Source organism: Mesocricetus auratus, unplaced genomic scaffold, assembly GCF_017639785.1.
Source record: "Mesocricetus auratus isolate SY011 unplaced genomic scaffold, BCM_Maur_2.0 Super-Scaffold_100707, whole genome shotgun sequence".
Classification (NCBI taxonomy): Eukaryota; Metazoa; Chordata; class Mammalia; order Rodentia; family Cricetidae; genus Mesocricetus; species Mesocricetus auratus.
In genome coordinates, this window is record NW_024429269.1 from 13,654,520 (window position 1) to 13,671,413 (window position 16,894).

The 16,894-nt window shown below is 56.0% G+C and overlaps 2 protein-coding genes across 4 annotated transcripts in view; one reads left to right on the forward strand and one right to left on the reverse strand.

Annotated features, from left to right (window-relative positions):
• Positions 1-16,894, reverse strand: part of Thtpa (thiamine triphosphatase) — a 45,972-nt gene that overhangs the window by 19,551 nt on the left and 9,527 nt on the right. The window contains exon 1 of one of the 3 annotated variants that reach the window (XM_013124884.3): positions 7,749-7,876. The exons of the other annotated variants lie outside the window; for them this stretch is intronic. The gene's annotated coding sequence lies outside the window, so the exon portion shown is untranslated. Of the gene's footprint in view, positions 1-7,748; positions 7,877-16,894 lie in introns of those variants that run through there. 3 annotated transcript variants of the gene reach the window in all.
• Zfhx2 (zinc finger homeobox 2) overlaps positions 1-16,894 on the forward strand; it is a 33,089-nt gene that overhangs the window by 13,060 nt on the left and 3,135 nt on the right. The window contains 10 exon segments of the mRNA XM_005085579.4: positions 5,087-7,171; positions 7,330-7,847; positions 8,420-8,660; positions 9,862-9,933; positions 10,277-10,335; positions 12,288-12,488; positions 12,961-13,087; positions 13,230-13,672; positions 13,674-14,390; positions 14,392-16,702. Coding sequence (XP_005085636.2) covers positions 5,134-7,171; positions 7,330-7,847; positions 8,420-8,660; positions 9,862-9,933; positions 10,277-10,335; positions 12,288-12,488; positions 12,961-13,087; positions 13,230-13,672; positions 13,674-14,390; positions 14,392-16,702 — 6,727 coding nt within the window. The 5' untranslated portion in view covers positions 5,087-5,133.

A 16,894-nucleotide genomic window follows, 5' to 3' on the forward strand; every position in this document is an offset into this window, starting at 1 on the left:
TCCACTGCCAACCTGGGCTTTAGAACACAATCCTGTCTCACAAAATAAAGGAAGGAAGGAAACAAGTGAAGTGGGAGGCTGGGGAGCGGGCTTTGATCTCTGCACCCTGCGGCCCACATCAGGAGACGAAGCAGGGGGGTGCCAGCCTTCTCTCAGTCCCTGTGCTCTGCCGTCCCTGTGCTCAGCCACCTCAGGAGGTAAAGAATGGACCTCACTGATACCCAGGCCATGATCGGTCAGTTCACTTACATTGCCTTCTCGGGGCCTCAAGTCATTACTCCAGTTTTTCCACTCGAGGAAATAGTCTGATAGCTGGCAAGCGGTGGAGCCAGCATGATCTTGGTCGGCCTGGATCTCAGCCCATGCTCTTCACCAGGAGTATCTCAGTGCTGGAGCTACTCAGCACTGAGATACTCCTAGTGAGAGATCGTGAATTGACTCTAAGGGAAGTCTGGCTGAAGGCAAACATGTTGGGAAAGCTGATGTGAAAATCACTGTAAGCAGATTTCAAGAAAATGTAATGCTGCTCTCTGACAGACTTTGCCACAAAACCTTTGTCCTTTACTGAGCCGGAGGAGGTCTCAGGAGCAGGCTTTGCCTGTGCTTTTTATTGGGGAATCTGGGGCTTGGCGACGTTCCCTCTGTGACCACTAGGGAGCGGTGGTGTCTCTTTTCCTCCTAGTTCCACCCAATTCTGTGGGCCAGCCTGGGCTCCCTGACCTGTCAGTGAGGGTTGACTGCGTTTCAGTACTCTGCCGCCCCCCCACCCCCACCCCCGGCGCTAGTTCTTCTCTGGGTGTCTCCCGCCTTGCAGGGTCTCAGGGCTTGCCTTGAAGACCTTCCACGTGTTCTCCGCAACTTCAAGTCCAAGCCCCTTCTGTTTCTGCCTCCTGCTCTCACCTCCGCTCCCTGGTCCTAACGCGAGGCTTGCTGCCCTGACTCCTGGCCGCCTTGCCGGCCCCATCTCTGCCCCCCCCCCGTTAGGTCAGTAATTATGACTGCCTGGCGTGTGTTTGTGGGACAGCAGTTCCTGCCGCGCTTTGAAAGCACTTCCACGCGTCTCTTCCCTAGGAACAGGCAGACGGGAAAGCCAGGTGGGAAGGGAGGTGACAATTCCTGGAAGGAAAAAAAAAAGGGCCTGCTTCTCCACATCCGTCTCGCATCCCTTCCTCGCCGTCTCACCCTGGTGCGGGGCTGGAGCGTGAGAGCGGGAGGGGAGACGGAAGCCGCCAGGGAGCTCCCGAGACGGAGGGCCTTTGTAGAGCCGGCGATCCATCTTTAGGGGCGACTACGCCCTCAGAACTCTCCACCCTCCCTTGGCTCCAGGGCTCCCTCCTTCCACCCCCCGTGGTGGCAGCAGCCTTGTAATTTAAAGCTCTCTCCGTCGCCTCTAATGTGATCCTCTCGTTTTATTGACTCTCTCTGCCGTCTGTGGCGCCCCTTCGCATCAATCTCGGCTCTAATCACACCGCTGCCACTGCCTGCTCGGCGGCCCCTCCGCTCTGCAGAGGCCCAGCCCTGTCCTCCACTGTCCCCCGCCTCCAGAACACCCGCCGCTTCTCTCCCACTCCTGAGCTGTAATGTCGGCCTGCGACAGTTGCTTCTTCTCTGCCCTCCCGTGAGACTTGCCCTTAAGAAATGCCGGGAACCACGGGAAGAAATGGCCGTGGGACAGAGTGAGCGCGAATCGTGGCCTGAGGGTAGCAGGTTACGTGGGCTCTGACTTTCAGAGGCTTTGGTGTCAAATCCAGTTAAAGTCAAGAAGTGGGGGGAGGGAGGTTGGAGATTCGGAGAGAGGAGAGGAAGAGAGGGAAATGGAAGGGTTAAAAGTTGGTGGGCACCCTCACCACAAGTCTAATAAATAGCGTGTGACAGGAGAAACACCGAGGAGAAAGGGTCAGGGGAATAGGTAGGGGGTGTATGCGGCAGATACATTTGCAATTGAAATGTTTTCCTGAAGAGGAGGGGTAGGCTGGAAGGTAGGGGAGAGATTTGCAATTTTAAACAGCCACCAGCTGACCTACCATGCGCTGCTGTGGGTCTCACCGGGAGGCTGGCCGAAAGCCGAGGGCCCCTTTGATTTCTAACCTCAGTCAGTGGCCCTTTTCTAGTCTCGAGAATCGGGCCTTAGAAATTAGAACTGTGTTGTGGCGTTTTGACGGGAGCTGAGAAGGAGCGAATACTTTAAGTGGGGCTGTCCTGCAGCCAGGCCAGGTGGGACAAAGCACACACCTATCAGGTCAGCTGGGGTCCAACCTGTGGGAATGACTGAGCCCTCACAAACCAACAGACTTACCTCCCTCTGTCCCACCAAGGAGGCTCAGGGCCTTTCTCCAGCAAGGCCATGGCTACCCACTCAACTAGAAATCTGCACCCCGCCCTGAGCCCCGCCCTGTTTCTTCCCTTCCCTTAGATTTCTCCCTTCAACCCTTCACCAGGTACTTATTTGCATCTCATTAGCATACCAATCCTGCTCAGAAAGAATTCCTTGAAGGTTCTGACTCTACCATGCTGGACCCCCTGAAGGAGGAGGGAAGTGGGGTAGTCTTGAAGGCTATGGGGCACCTGGACTAAGGGCCCGTGTTAAATCTGGGAAGAGGTGAGGGTTACAGTGGCCCAAGGGAAAAGAGGTCACCCCTCACCCTTTCTCTGACACAGTGTGGCCTGAATATTAGACATCCATCATACAGTGCGAGAGGAGTTAGATGGACACTTAGGGAACTGATAATTTTGAGGAAGGTGGGAGCTCTAACTTATTCACAATTTCTGATTCCTAGCTCTTTGAAGACTACTAATTATGCCTGTTTTATATCTACACACACCAATTTTGTTCTTCTTCTTTTTTTTTTTTTGAGACAGGGTCTCATGTATTCTATACTGGTCTTGAACTTACTATGTAGCCAGGACTTATGTAGCCAGGACTTCTGATTCCCCTGCCTCTACTGCTAGGGTACTGGGATTACAAGCACGAACCTATCCCCATCGATGCAGAGCTGGAAACTGAGCCCAGGACTTCATGCATGCTAGACTATCATTCTATCAACTAAGATGTTCCCACCACTTTGGAGCCTGGTTAGTTTCAGTGGTGCATTTAAACCTTGAGTGTTTCTTGGCTTCCTCAGCTCTAAATACAAATACTGTGAGATGAAGTGAGATACTGGTAAATGTCTTTAGCTGTTACCAAGACCGTGCTATAAATACTTTAATAGCTGCTAGAACCATGATTACTAGAACTTATCTCCAGTTTGGAGAGGAGAGAGCTACAAAGGAGCTACTATCTTCCAACCAGCCAAGGAAATTCCTGACTCAGCGTGTCCCAACCAGTCTGGATCTGGAATGCACTAGAGAAAGATGTGTGCCAGGGAAAGCAAGAAGACCTTTGACTAGGAACCAGAGCCAAGGGGTTTTCCCAGGGCTCGCTCATTTGAAAGATATTTATTAGCATGCTGGCACATGCCTGTAATCCCAGCACTTGGGCGGTAGAGGGAGGAGGACTCAAGGCTACTCTCAGCTACTTGAATGTAAGGCTGGCCTGGGTTATAGGGAACGGACTGTGTCTGTGTAAGCATAGAGAAATAGAAAGCAGTTGAAGTCTGTCATGGAACTAACCCTCTAAAAGGGAGATGAGGAAATCAAGGAAAAATTTTCACTAGGCTGAGAAAAATCTGAGGGCGGGTCTGCTAAAGGCTGCCATGAATGGCAGAGAGTCCCCAACAGACTGAGCTCTTGGACAAGGACCCCAAGTAGAAATGAAGTTGGCTTGTTTGAGAAACAGGAAAGACCAAGAAAGAGAGGGAGAGGGTGTTGTGGGGAGAAAGACGGGAGAGAAAGCTGAGCAGCTGGCCAGGGACTAACACAAGGCAGCCTGGAGGGGGACTGCAAAAGTAGACTTTCTGGCAGGTAGGGCTTTTCAGGTCAGGGAAAGGGGTCTGGTTTTTATTGAGTGTGATGAGAAACCAGTGACGGGTTCTAAGTAGAATGGAGTGTGATTTGCGTGTTTTAAAGACAATCGTGAGGGCTGGCAAGCTGGCTCAGTGTGAGTTCCATCCCCAGATCCACGAAGTAAAAACAGAAGTAGAAGTTCTCTGATGCCCACGTGTGTACCACAGCATGCACGTACACACCAGTAACGCTTTGAAAGACAGCTATGAGGGAGAGCTAAGGCCGTAGCTCAGTGGGGGAAGTGTTCTAGCAGTCACAAAGGCCTGGGTTCAGTTCCCAGGATGGCATGGACTGGGTGTGGTGGTGCGCACCTGTAATCCCAGCAAAGACAAAAGTAAGAGAATCGGAAGTTCAAGGTCAGCCTGGTTTACATGAGAGCCTGTCTGCCCCCCCCCAAAAAAAAAGAGAGGAAAGAAATTTATAACCTAAGATTGTGAAAAAGGGAAAGTTGATGAGGATACAAATCAAAATAAGACTGCCCATGAAGTTGATTGGGGACAGATTGCAGGGTTTCCTTACGAACATTTGATGTTTTCCGTAGTTAAAAATGAAGTGATCGCCGGGCGGTGGTGGCTCACGCCTTTAATCCCAGCACTCGGGAGGCAGAGGCAGAGGCAGGCGGATCTCTGTGAGTTCCAGGCCGGGCTGGACCGACAGCCTCCAAAACAATACAGAGAAACCCTGTCTCGTAAAACTAAAAAAATAAAAAAAAAAAAAAGAAGTGATCATTCTGGCTGTCAGACAGACACTAGACTGCGGAAGGCGGGGTGAAAATGAGCAGTCCGTCTGTTGCATTAGCTCAGAAGCATAGCGGCGGCTTGGGCTGGTGAAGAAGGTAAGGGCAGGGCCTGATGTATCCTGGAGCTTGCTATGGAAACTTATGGAGCATGGGGGTAGGGAGAACATACCAAAGCAGAAGGATAAATGGCACTTGATTTGAGATTGCAAGACAGAGAAGAGCAAGTCTGGAAAGCACTACTGAATTCTAATTTTAAATATACTCATTTTTAGACTAAGTGAAGCTTCGAGTTGGCGTGAGGGCACCCGAGTCTGGTGTTTGGGGAAACATGACAGGACTAGAGACATCCAGCCTTGCCGGGAACCCTGAGATCTTACGGCCTGCTCTCTCCGTGCTCCCCTGCAGGGTACCGGCTGACGCTGACATGAACCCTCCGCAGTCCTCCGTCTACCATGGCTACCCTTAACTCAGCCTCTTCCCCCAGCACTGTTCCTTTCCCTGGGCACGATGCTCCGCCCCCACCTCCAGACACCTCCTCCTCCAGCACTTGTGATCCTGTCACCAAAGATCCCCCGGATGCCCCCTCCGCCTCTGAAATTGTAAGGTCCTCAGAGCCAGGGGGAGAGCTTCTGGAGTCAGGCTGTGGCCTTGTTCCACCAAAGGAGATTGGAGACCCCCAAGAAGAGCCTGGCTGTGGTCACGTTCCACCCAAGGGCCTCAGGGTGGAAAAGGAGGAGGAGGAGGAGGAGGACGAGGAAGTCCTTCCTGTGGACCTAAGCAACCACTTATTCTTTGCAGCTGGAGGTAAAGCCTACCTACTGGCCAAGTTGTCCCTGCCAGGTGGCAGTGAACTCTTGTTACCAAAGGGCTTCCCCTGGGATGAGGCACGCCTCAAGGGAGAGCCCAGCCTGCCCCTCCTTGCCCATTTCCCCCCCTCACACCTCACTACTCTCCACATCCAACATGGCTTTGACCCAACCCAAGGCTTTAGCTCTTCTGACCAAATTTTGTCCCATGATACCTCAGCGCCATCTCTGGCCGCCTGTGAGGGAAGGGATGGATCCTTCTGGAGCTACCAGCTGGTTCCAAACCCAACCGAAGATCCCAAAGATGGCCCCGTGGGGAGCCAATGGGGAGACCACAGGGCACTGTTCTGGGTCTGCCTCCTGTGCCGCCTGGGTTTCAGCAGGCTCAAGGCCTTTGTAGGTCACACACATTCTCATGGAGTGAAGCTGACCCCTGCCCACCACCAGGGCCTGCTGGGCAGCCCAGCCGTACTTCAGGAGGGTGGCAATGGCGGCACGGCCTTCCTCAGCTTTCTGGAACCAAAACTCCTTGCTTGCCCCTCTCCTGAGGCCCCTGAGGACAGCACAGTGACCATGGAGACCAACGGAACCCAGGCTGAGGATGGCTCCCCGGAGGCAGGTGTTCAGGCCCTTCTTCTCCCCGCTGAAGAAGTCATGGCCCTCAGCCCACCATCCCCACCCACAGCCCTAGCCACCTGGGACCCCAGCCCAACCCAAGCCAAAGAATCGCCTGGACCAAGAGGCGAGGCAGGACCAGACTGGTTCCCTGAGGGGCAAGAAGAGGATGGAGGGCTCTGCCTCCCACTCAACCAAAGCTCACCCACCTCTAAGGAGGTGGCCACGCTCCCGGCTCCCGTATGCTCTCCTGAGGACACCAGTGACCCGCCCCCGTCCTGCCGCCTGATCGATGACTACACTGCGGCCCCCGCAGCCTTCCAGGGCCTCAGCCTGTCCAGCCACATGTCCCTGCTACACTCACGCAACTCCTGCAAGACCCTCAAGTGTCCCAAGTGCAACTGGCATTACAAGTACCAGCAGACGCTGGACGCACACATGCGGGAGAAGCACCCCGAGAGCAGCAGCCACTGCAGCTACTGCAGCGCCGGGGGCGCCCACCCCCGCCTGGCCCGCGGGGAGAGCTACAGCTGTGGCTACAAGCCCTACCGCTGCGACGTCTGCAACTACTCGACTACCACCAAAGGCAACCTCAGCATCCACATGCAGTCCGACAAGCACTTGGCCAACCTGCAGGGCTTCCAGGCAGGGCCTGGGGGGCAGGGGAGTCCCCCAGAGGCCTCCCTCCCACCCCCCACCACAGGCGAGAAGGAGCCCAAGGCCAAATCATCCTGGCAGTGCAAGGTGTGCAGCTATGAAACCAACATCTCCCGAAACCTGCGGATCCACATGACCTCTGAGAAACACATGCAGAACGTCCTCATGTTGCACCAGGGACTGCCACTCGGCCTGCCACCAGGGCTGGTGGGGCCAGGACCTCCTCCCCCACCGGGGACTGCCCCCACCAACCCTCCTGAACTCTTCCAGTACTTTGGACCCCAGGCCCTAGGACAGCCTCAGACACCTATGCCCGGGCCTGGGCTGAGGCCAGACAAGCCCCTGGAAACCCAGCTGCTTCTCAATGGTTTCCACCACCTTGGAGCACCTGCCCGGAAGTTCCCCACAACTGGTAAGTTCCCTGGCCCTGCTCCAGCTGCTCCCTTCTCAAGCCAAATTGTCTTCCCTGCCTTCTCCCGAGGGTCAGCTCCCCGCTCAGGTAATCGTGGCTCTCTCTAATTAATGCCCCCTCCTGTCTTCCTTAGCCACTAACCGGTCTCTGTCCCCTAGCCCCTGGCAGCCTCTCCCCTGAGACCCATCTGCCACCAAGTCAGCTCCTGGGCTCCTCATCCGATGGCCTGCGCACTTCGCCGTGCCCAGACGACAGCCCGCCGCTGAAGGTGTTCCGCTGCCTGGTGTGCCAGGCTTTCAGCACAGACAGTCTGGAGCTGCTGCTCTACCACTGCAGCATAGGCCGGAGCCTCCCCGAGGCCGAATGGAAGGAAGTGGCTGGCGACACCCACCGCTGCAAGCTCTGCTGCTACGGCACCCAGCTCAAGGCCAACTTCCAGCTCCACCTCAAGACCGACAAACATGCGCAAAAGTACCAGCTAGCAGCCCACCTCAGGGAGGGGGGTGGAGCCATGGGCACCCCTTCCCCACTGCCCCTGGGGGATGGGGCTTCTTACGGTTCTGTTTCCCACCTTCACCTGCGCTGCAACATCTGTGACTTCGAGTCCAACAGCAAGGAGAAGATGCAGCTGCACGCGCGGGGGTCAGCCCATGAAGACAACAGCCGGGTCTATAAGGTGAGGTCCAGGTCGCGGGGCAGGAGAGGGAACAGGGCGGGCGCAGGTGCAGAAGAGAGAATGGAGGAGGAACCCTGGGTGATGGACAGGAAGAGCAGGGCTGTGTGTGCCAGGGTAACAGTGTGGGGCAGACCTGGAGAAAGACCAAAGGACAGTGGCGTGTGAGCAGAGAGACAGACTTTATTCAGCTCTTCTGGGATGCAGACTGCAGGATGAGGCCCATCATGTTACCCCCAAGTTCAAGAGGACAGAAGTAAGCCGGGCGGTGGCGGCGCACGCCTGTAATCCCAGCACTCGGGAGGCAGAGGCAGGAAGATCTCAGTGAGTTCGAGGCCAGCCTGGTCTACAGAGCGAGTTCCAGGACAGCCTCCAAAGCCACAGAGAAACCCTGTCTCGGGAAACAAAGAAGAGGACGGAAGTGTGTGCAGTCACATACTGGGGAACCCAGGACTGGTAGAGAGAGCAGGACAAGCAGGGATAAGCAGTGACACATAGACGGCTGTAGAAGGGGTGGAGTTCAGTGAGGAGGGAGCACCCCTTCTACACCTGAGCCCCCACTTCCACGCTTCTAGTTTCTCCTGGAAATGGAGGGGGCAGAGGCAGGGCCCGAGCTGGGGCTGTACCGCTGCCTGTTGTGTGCCTGGGACACACCCTCCCGCCTAGCGGTGCTGCAACACCTCCGCACACCTGCCCACCGCGATGCCCAGGCCCAGAGGCGGCTGCAGCTGCTACAGAACGGCCCCGCCCCTGAAGAAGGACTCTCAGCTCTTCAGAGTATCCTGAGCTTCAGCCATGGGCGGCTCCGAACTCCTGGTGAGGAAGGGAGACAGGGGAACAAAGGCTGGGCCGGAGGCGGGAGGTGCAGGCAGAGACCAAGACAGGAAGGGGCCAGTAAGAAGGTGTGGTGACAGTGCCGGTGATGGGGTGAGAAAGCAGGATGGGGCTTCAGCCACGGGGAGGTTCCCAGCAAGAGACACTGAAGGACTGAGTAAAGGACAGGAAGCCAGCCCGGAGGAAGGACGCGGTGATTCTGTGAGTAAAGGACAGGAAGCCAGCCCGGAGGAAGGACGCGGTGATTCTGAGTAGCCACTAGCGGCTCTGTTGGTTGTGCGGGGTGGTAGGCACAAAGAAAAACCTAAAACATATTTCAGGCCGGGCCAGTCTTGTTGGAAGGAGCTGGGCACTGTGGGCATGATCCAAAGACAACAGGGTTGGGAAGAGGCCCCAACAAGTTTCCCAGCCTCTTCCTGTCTCCTAGGAGGTCTTCAGCCCCAAGGCTGGGCTTAGAGACCCCTTAGGCAGCAGAGGCTGTACCAGCAGAGGCCAGGAACAGCCAGCCAGGCGCCATTGATCCAGAGGGTACAGGAGAAGAGCCTGGAAGGGGCTGTCAGAGGTGGGCACGGGCATCTGGGCTTTGGAGAGGCCAGCGGTGGGCAAGGGTGAGGGCAGGGCAGCAGGAACCGGGAACAGGCAGCATTGACTGGTGCTAATTGAATTGCCAATACGCTGGCTAGAGTTAAGTGCTGGAGGGGCCCAGATCAATAGCTAACGATCCTGGCGCAAGGCTGAATGGAGTTAAGGAACTTTTAACACTTTAATTAGGCTGCCACCGAAAATAAATTCCTACACATCTGTCAATTCTTACTTGAGTGGTAATCTCCTTGCCCATGGCCTCCTGTCCACTACAGCCCGGCTGCATTCAACATTTGCAGCGCCCCGCCCACTCCAGTTTTGGGGTTTCCCCTTTCCAGGGTCAGTCAGGCCAAGTTTAGTCCAGTCCTGTTGCGGGGCTTGTTTCTAGGGATGGGCTGCCGGGCTTGCCCTGCTGTTCCTCGGCTGGGATTTTCACTTTTACCCTGTGTTTCTGCTGGTGGCTTTTCATGCCTTCCTGCCTGCTAAGTCACTCATCCATTTCGTCACCAACTGGCTGCTTGTCCGGCTTCCTCTGCCCTGTGTCCTCCCTCCTTTCCCGGTGTCCGCCGTGTTGTGCTGACTGTCTCTCCGTCCCACACAGGGAAGGCTGACACCCCCTTACCTAAGCCGCCCACCTCTGAGAAAGATGCCCAGAACAAGACAGAACAGTTGGGTGAGCCTCTGACCCGTTTTCCCCATCCTAGGATGTTCATGGGGCCCTTCAGAAGTCCAAGCACCCCAAAAGCCCTCCTTCCCAGAAGGAGCTAAGCTGATCAGAGGAACGGGAAGGCGGGCCAGGCCATGTCAGCCCACGCATGTCCCTGCCCTCTTTGAAGACCTAGCCCTGGCTAACCTAGAAGTCGTCCCTGCCAGGCCTCACCTGGCTGCCGAGTCTCCTGCCCATTCCCCGTTCCCTGAAGCCCGCTTCCTACCCTGAGAGCGCTGTTGGTAAAGGCTATACAAGAAGGGGCGGGGCAAAGGAGCTCTTTAACCGCCTCTCTCTCCTCCCCCCTCAGCTTCCGCAGTGACGGAGGACAGAACTGCTCCCTCCACAGGCAGTGCCAGCCAGATCACGGTCAGAACCGGGGTAACTGGGGTGATGACGGTGGGGCCTGGCTTTACTGGGGTCTCCTACTCTACAGCAGTGGTTCTCAACCTGTGGGCTGTGACCCCTTGGGTTGCCTGCGAGTATTATGATTCATAACTAGCAAAATTACAGTTCTGAAGGGGTAACAAAAGTAACTCTATGGTTGGGGGTCATCACAGCATGAGGAACTGAATTAAAGATGCAGCATTAGGAAGGTTGAGAACCACTGCCCGACAGGCTTTTTTGTGCTTATGGCTAATTTAATTTGGAATATCACACGAGTTCTACGCGGGGCCAGTTCTGTGTGTTTGGCACCTAAGGAAGAAAGCTGCCTATAAGGGTGTACATAGAAAGGCGTGACCGGAAGGGGTGGCTGGCAGTGGAGGAAAGGACAAGAGGGAAATTGTGTTAAGGTTGGATGGCCTGGAGGAGACGCAGGAAAGGAGGAGGAAGCGTGGGGAGATGGAAAGAGCAAGAGGAACAGAAGAGAAGAGCAGTCTCACAGGACAGCTGGCAGGGTGGCCCTTCCTGCAGGGAGCTGAAGCTGAGAGAACTGTCCAGGCACCCCTTCTTAAAGTAGAGGCACCAAACAAGCGACTCACTGACAGGAGTCCCACAGCCTCTGAGCTCCAGTCCTGGACTTGACAGGACTTGGGAGCAATTTGGCCTTTTGGCCTCAGAAGTGTCAGTCTGAAGTGATTCTAAGCTCTGGTCTTGAGATGCCATCCTGGGCCTCAGCTTCCCAGTCTCCATTTCCTCAGCTTCTCTTCCTCCCGGCTCCTCCCTGCAGCCTGTGTGTCACAGGGCCTGTCCCGAGGACTGGTGCATTCATATGATTCCTGCGTGCCCTGCCCTGACGTGCAGGCTTGGAGAAGTAAGTGGAGGGCAGCTGGAGAGGAGCGCGCCAGAGAGACACCATCTGAGGCAGCAGGCAAAATGCCCACTGCACAGTCCAGTCAGGGGACAGCAGGCCTCTATTGCCTCCGCCTGTCTGGAGGTCTCGGCCACAGTGCACTGAGGGACAGACCAGCATTGTCCTGGGCCACTTGGGGAATGGCATTTGCTAGTATTAAGCAGTAGTGAAGCCTGGGCCTGGAGAGATGGCTAAAGCAGTTGAGAGCACTGGCTGCTCTTCCAGAGGTCCTGAGTTCAATTCCCAGCACCCACATGGCACAACTGTCTGTAACTCTAATTCCAGGGGATCTGACATACATGCAGGCAAAGCACCAATGTATAGAAATAAATGTTAAGAACAAACAAAAGTAGTAAAGCCGGGCGGTGGTGGCGCACACCCTTAATCCCAGCACTGGGGAGGCATAGGTAGGCAGATCTCTGTGAGTTTGAGATCAGCCTGCTTTACAGAGTGAGTTTCAGGACACTTAGGACTACACAGAGAAACCCCATCTCAAAAAAAAAAAAAAAAAACCCACCACCAACAAAAAGCAAAAGAAGAAAAGAAAAGGAAAAAGAAGTCCTACAGGGAAAGAGAACGGGAGCGCTGAGCCTGAAGGAGAGAGTCAGCGTCAGGGACAGACAGACAGACAGACAGACGGCCCCTCTCTAGATGTTCAGGGACCTGGAAGAGGCAAAACAGACTGGGGTAAGGGACCTCTGGGTACAGAAAATGTCCAGAAGAAAGGAGGTGTTTCACAGAAAAGGCAGGCAGTAGGGTAAGGGGAAAGACACCCCAAAAGAAAGGCAGACTAGCGTGGAAGGAGGGAGCTGACAAAGAAGGGAGTCGAAAAGCACCCTGGGCTTTTGTCTAGGCCAGGGGAGGCGCCAGCTTCCAGGCCTGGCTGGGGGCTCTCGGGCCAAGGTGCCTTCCTGTGTGGCTTGTCTCCTAAGTCTGGAGATGGGGCAGTGCTGTATTGAATCCTAGTGACTGTGAGATAGTGCTCCCCTGCCCTGACTCTTCTCCCGCCGCCTCTATGTATCCCCAGGTATACTGCTGTCCATACTGCAGCTTCCTGAGCCCAGAGTCTGACCAGGTGAGGGTCCATGCACTCTCCCAGCATGCCGTGCAGCCCAAATACAGGTGCCCACTATGCCAGGAGCAGCTGGTGGGCCGGCCTGCCCTGCATTTCCACCTCAGCCACCTTCACAACGTGGTGCCCGAGTGTGTTGAGAAGCTGCTGCTTGTGGTGAGTGCAGGCTGAGAGGAAATGGTCTGAAGGTCCTGTCAGGGCCGTGTGGGAAGAGAGGGAGAGGCAGCAGTTCCAGGCCAGTGTGCTGGGGTAGGACGTGAAGAAAATGGCATTCTAGTGAGCTGACATGGAGTCTTAAAGCTGTTGGGGTGGCTTGCAGCACTAAGCTTGCCTACACAAGACAACTATGCATTACTCTCACTTCCACTAAACCCTGAAAAGAGTTGTTAATAGACAACCAGGTAGCCTTGAGGTAAGATACTTTACACTGGGGAAGGGGGTTGGGCCAGCAAGCTACCCAGTCTTTTATCAAAAAAAAAAAAAAGCATTAATCCATTGGGGGATTTGTCTAGACAGGAGATTGGATCCAGGGGAAGGGAGCTTGATACAGGTGCAGAGTAAATGGGTCAGGAATAGCAGTTGGGGGCAATGGATAATGGTGAAGCCATTAGGGTTTCCTACATTACAGGCCACAACTGTGGAGATGACCTTTGCAACCAAAATGCTGCCTGGACCCACACCAACCCCTGTGGAGGATGGCCTGGAATGCCCCATTCCTGGACCTGAGCCCACTCCCAGCAGTGAGCAGGTAGCAGGTAAGGAAGGGTACAGCATACCTCCCAAAAGGTCAGGAAAGGATCGAAGGGGTCTGAAGACTGACATCAAGGCAGAGGCTTTGGCTATTGGGTGGTTGGAGCTCGGCTTGAACACAGGTCTCTGCTCCTCTGTCTCCTGTAGAAAGCTCTGACCTGACCCCGGAGGCCAGCCTAGCTCCTCCTCCTGAGCCTGCCCTGGCACCAGTCGAGGGCCCAGAGAAGCCCTCAGGAAGCCCTGATCAGCCCTCTTCTCCAGTCCCTTCTCCAGTCCCTCGGCATGACGCCCAAGTTGAAGAGGTGGTTCCTCCACCCACCACGGCTGAAGAGGAAGAGGGAGCCATGGGGGAACCCCGCTCTGCAGAGCCATCCCCAGCTGACTCTCGCCACCCTCTAACCTATCGGAAGACCACCAACTTTGCCCTGGACAAATTTCTTGACCCTGCTCGCCCCTACAAGTGTACTGTGTGTAAGGAGTCCTTCACCCAGAAGAATATCCTCTTGGTTCATTATAATTCCGTCTCCCACCTTCATAAGATGAAGAAGGCTGCCATTGACCCGTCCTGCCCTTCCCGAGGAGAGTCTGGCATCCCCCCCAGCCACCACCACTACGTCAGACAAGCCCTTCAAGTGTACAGTCTGCCGAGTGTCTTACAACCAGAGCTCCACTTTGGAGATTCACATGCGGTCAGTTCTGCACCAGACTCGCTCACGGGGGGCCAAGGCTGACGCCAAGGCTGAAGGACCGGAGCGAAGCCAAGAAGAGCTCAAGGAAGGCGAGGCTGAGGGTGAGGTGGGCGCTGAGAAGAAAGGCCCTGACCCCAGTGGCTTCCTGTCTGGACTGCCCTTCCTGTCTCCACCGCCCCCTCCCTTGGACTTACACCGATTCCCCGCCCCCCTCTTCACGCCTCCAGTCCTGCCCCCCTTCCCTCTGGCTCCAGAATCACTGCTTAAGCTCCAGCAGCAACAGCTGCTTCTGCCCCTCTACCTCCATGACCTCAAAGTGGGGCCCAAGCTGGCACTGGCTGGCCCTACACCCATGCTGTCCCTGCCAGCTGCCACCCCGCCTCCTCTTCCCGCACCCCCCAAGGCTGAGCTGGCAGAGCAGGAATGGGAGCGGCCCCTCATAGCTGAAGAGGGGAATGAAGCAGGGCCCTCTTCACCACCCCACACATCGCCCAGTGAAGCTGCCCGCACAGCCGCCAAAGCCCTTCTGGAAAACTTTGGCTTTGAGTTAGTAATTCAGTACAACGAAGGGAAACAGGCAGTGCCCCCTCCCCCAACACCTCCTCCACCAGAGTCTCTGGGGGGGTGGAGACAAGCTGGCCTGTGGGGCCTGTGGGAAACTCTTCTCCAATATGCTTATCCTCAAGACTCATGAGGAACACGTTCACCGCCGCTTTCTGCCCTTTGAGGCCCTGAGCCGTTATGCTGCTCAGTTTCGAAAGAGCTATGATAGCCTATACCCACCCCCAGTAGAGCCCCCCAAACCTCCAGATGGGTCCCTGGAGTCGCCTCCCCAGCTAGGCCAACCTTTCATGGTTCCAGAGCCTGAAGCAGGAGGGATCCACACTTCTGAAGAACGAAGCCTGGCAGGAGGACACTGGCCCCCAGAGGAAGAAGAAGGCTCTAGAAGCAGTCTTCCTCCCTCAGTGCCCGCAGGCCGCCGGTTCTCCAGAACCAAGTTCACCGAATTCCAGACCCAGGCTCTGCAGTCCTTCTTTGAGACCAGTGCCTACCCCAAGGATGGAGAGGTTGAGCGGCTTGCAAATCTCCTGGGTCTGCCTAGCCGTGTGGTGGTAGTGTGGTTCCAGAATGCTCGCCAGAAAGCCCGCAAGAATGCCTGTGAGGGTGGGCCTGTGGCAGCTGGAGGAACCACTGGGGGAGCATCCGGATGTAGGCGCTGCCATGCCACCTTTGCCTGTGTTTTTGAGTTAATTCAGCACCTCAAGAAGTGCTATGATGACCAGCCTCCTGAGGAGGAGGAAGAGGAGGAGGAGGCAGAGAGAGGGGAAGAGGAGGAGGAGGCGGAAGAAGAGGCAGAAGAGCGGAACCTCAAACCTGCAGCTACACTTGGTGGCCTGTCGCCAGAACACACAGACGTGGAGGACCTCAACCAGGCAGAGCCAACAAGGCCGGAAGGCAAAGAGTCTGAAGGGAAGGCACCCCCATCACCTGCTGCCCACACCTGTGACCAGTGTGCCGTTTCCTTCCCCAGCCAGGACCTCCTGACGACTCACCACAGAATGCACTCCCCACCATCCGTGCAGCCCGGGGCTCCACAACAGCTCCTAGATCTGCCTTTGCTGGTGTTTGGGGAGCAAAACCCTGTAGCATCAGGCACCTCATCAGTGACAGGGACACCCCTCAAACGGAAGCATGATGATGGCAGTCTGTCTCCCACAGGCAGTGAAGCCGGGGGTGGAGGGGAGGGTGAACCCCCCAAAGACAAGCGCCTCCGTACCACCATCCTGCCTGAGCAGCTGGAGATCCTGTACCGTTGGTACATGCAGGACTCCAACCCTACACGTAAGATGCTCGACTGCATCTCTGAGGAGGTGGGGCTCAAAAAGCGAGTAGTACAGGTCTGGTTCCAGAACACCAGAGCCCGGGAGAGGAAGGGCCAGTTCCGAAGCACCCCTGGGGGAGGAGCTGGTCCAGCAGGGAAACCCACTGTTGCACCCACCCCAGCACCGTTCCCCAAATTCAACCTCCTCCTAAGCAAAATAGAAGATGACACTGGGAAGGAAGCCCCAAAGAGAGAAGTCTCTGCCTTCCCCTACCCCGTAGCCATCACCCCTGCTGCCGGGCCTCTCTCGTTCCTACCAACTGGGAAAGAAGCCACTGTACCAACACCAGAGCCCCCTCTGCCCCTCCCCGCCCCCACACTCAGTGAGGATGAGGGCACAGAGGAACCTTCTAAAGCATCTCCAGAAAGTGAGGCTTGCAGTCCATCTGCAGGAGACCTGAGTGATTCATCTGCTTCCAGCCTGGCCGAACCAGAGTCTCCCGGTCCTGGAGGGGCCGGTGGGGGACCAGGAAGTGGAACTGGAGTTCCAGATGGGATGGGGCAGCGGCGATACAGGACCCAGATGAGCAGCCTGCAGCTGAAGATCATGAAAGCCTGCTATGAAGCCTACCGCACCCCTACTATGCAGGAGTGTGAGGTGCTAGGGGAGGAAATTGGACTGCCTAAGAGAGTCATTCAGGTCTGGTTCCAAAATGCTCGTGCCAAGGAAAAGAAAGCCAAACTACAGGGGACAGCGCTTGCAGGGAATGGGAGCAGCAGCGAGGGCACCTTGGCAGCCCAGCGCACCGACTGTCCCTACTGTGATGTCAAGTATGACTTCTACGTCTCCTGTCGAGGCCACCTCTTCTCTCGTCAGCATCTGGCCAAGCTCAAGGAGGCAGTCCGAGCCCAGCTGAAGAGTGAAAGCAAATGCTATGACTTAGCTCCAGCACCTGAGGTCCCACTGACTCCCAGAGGGCCACCTGCCACCACACCTGCCCCGGTGCCCTTGGGGGCTTCCCCGGCCCTGCCTCGCCTGGCTCCTGTCCTCTTGCCTGGCCCCACCCTGGCCCAGCCACCACTTGGAAGCATCACTTCTTTCAATTCAGGTGAGTCTGGGGAGGCTGGGAGGCGCTGGACTTGGGAGAGCAGAGCTTCTTTTCCTTCTGGGCTCTCCCCACACGGTTACCCTTGCTGTGGGCTCTGGGAAAGTACTAGTAGAGTGTGGTCTGTCTAGGTAGGGAAGGGTGCTGTAGCGTGGGGCAGAGGTCTGTAAGGATTAACCCTTCCTCACTCCTTTC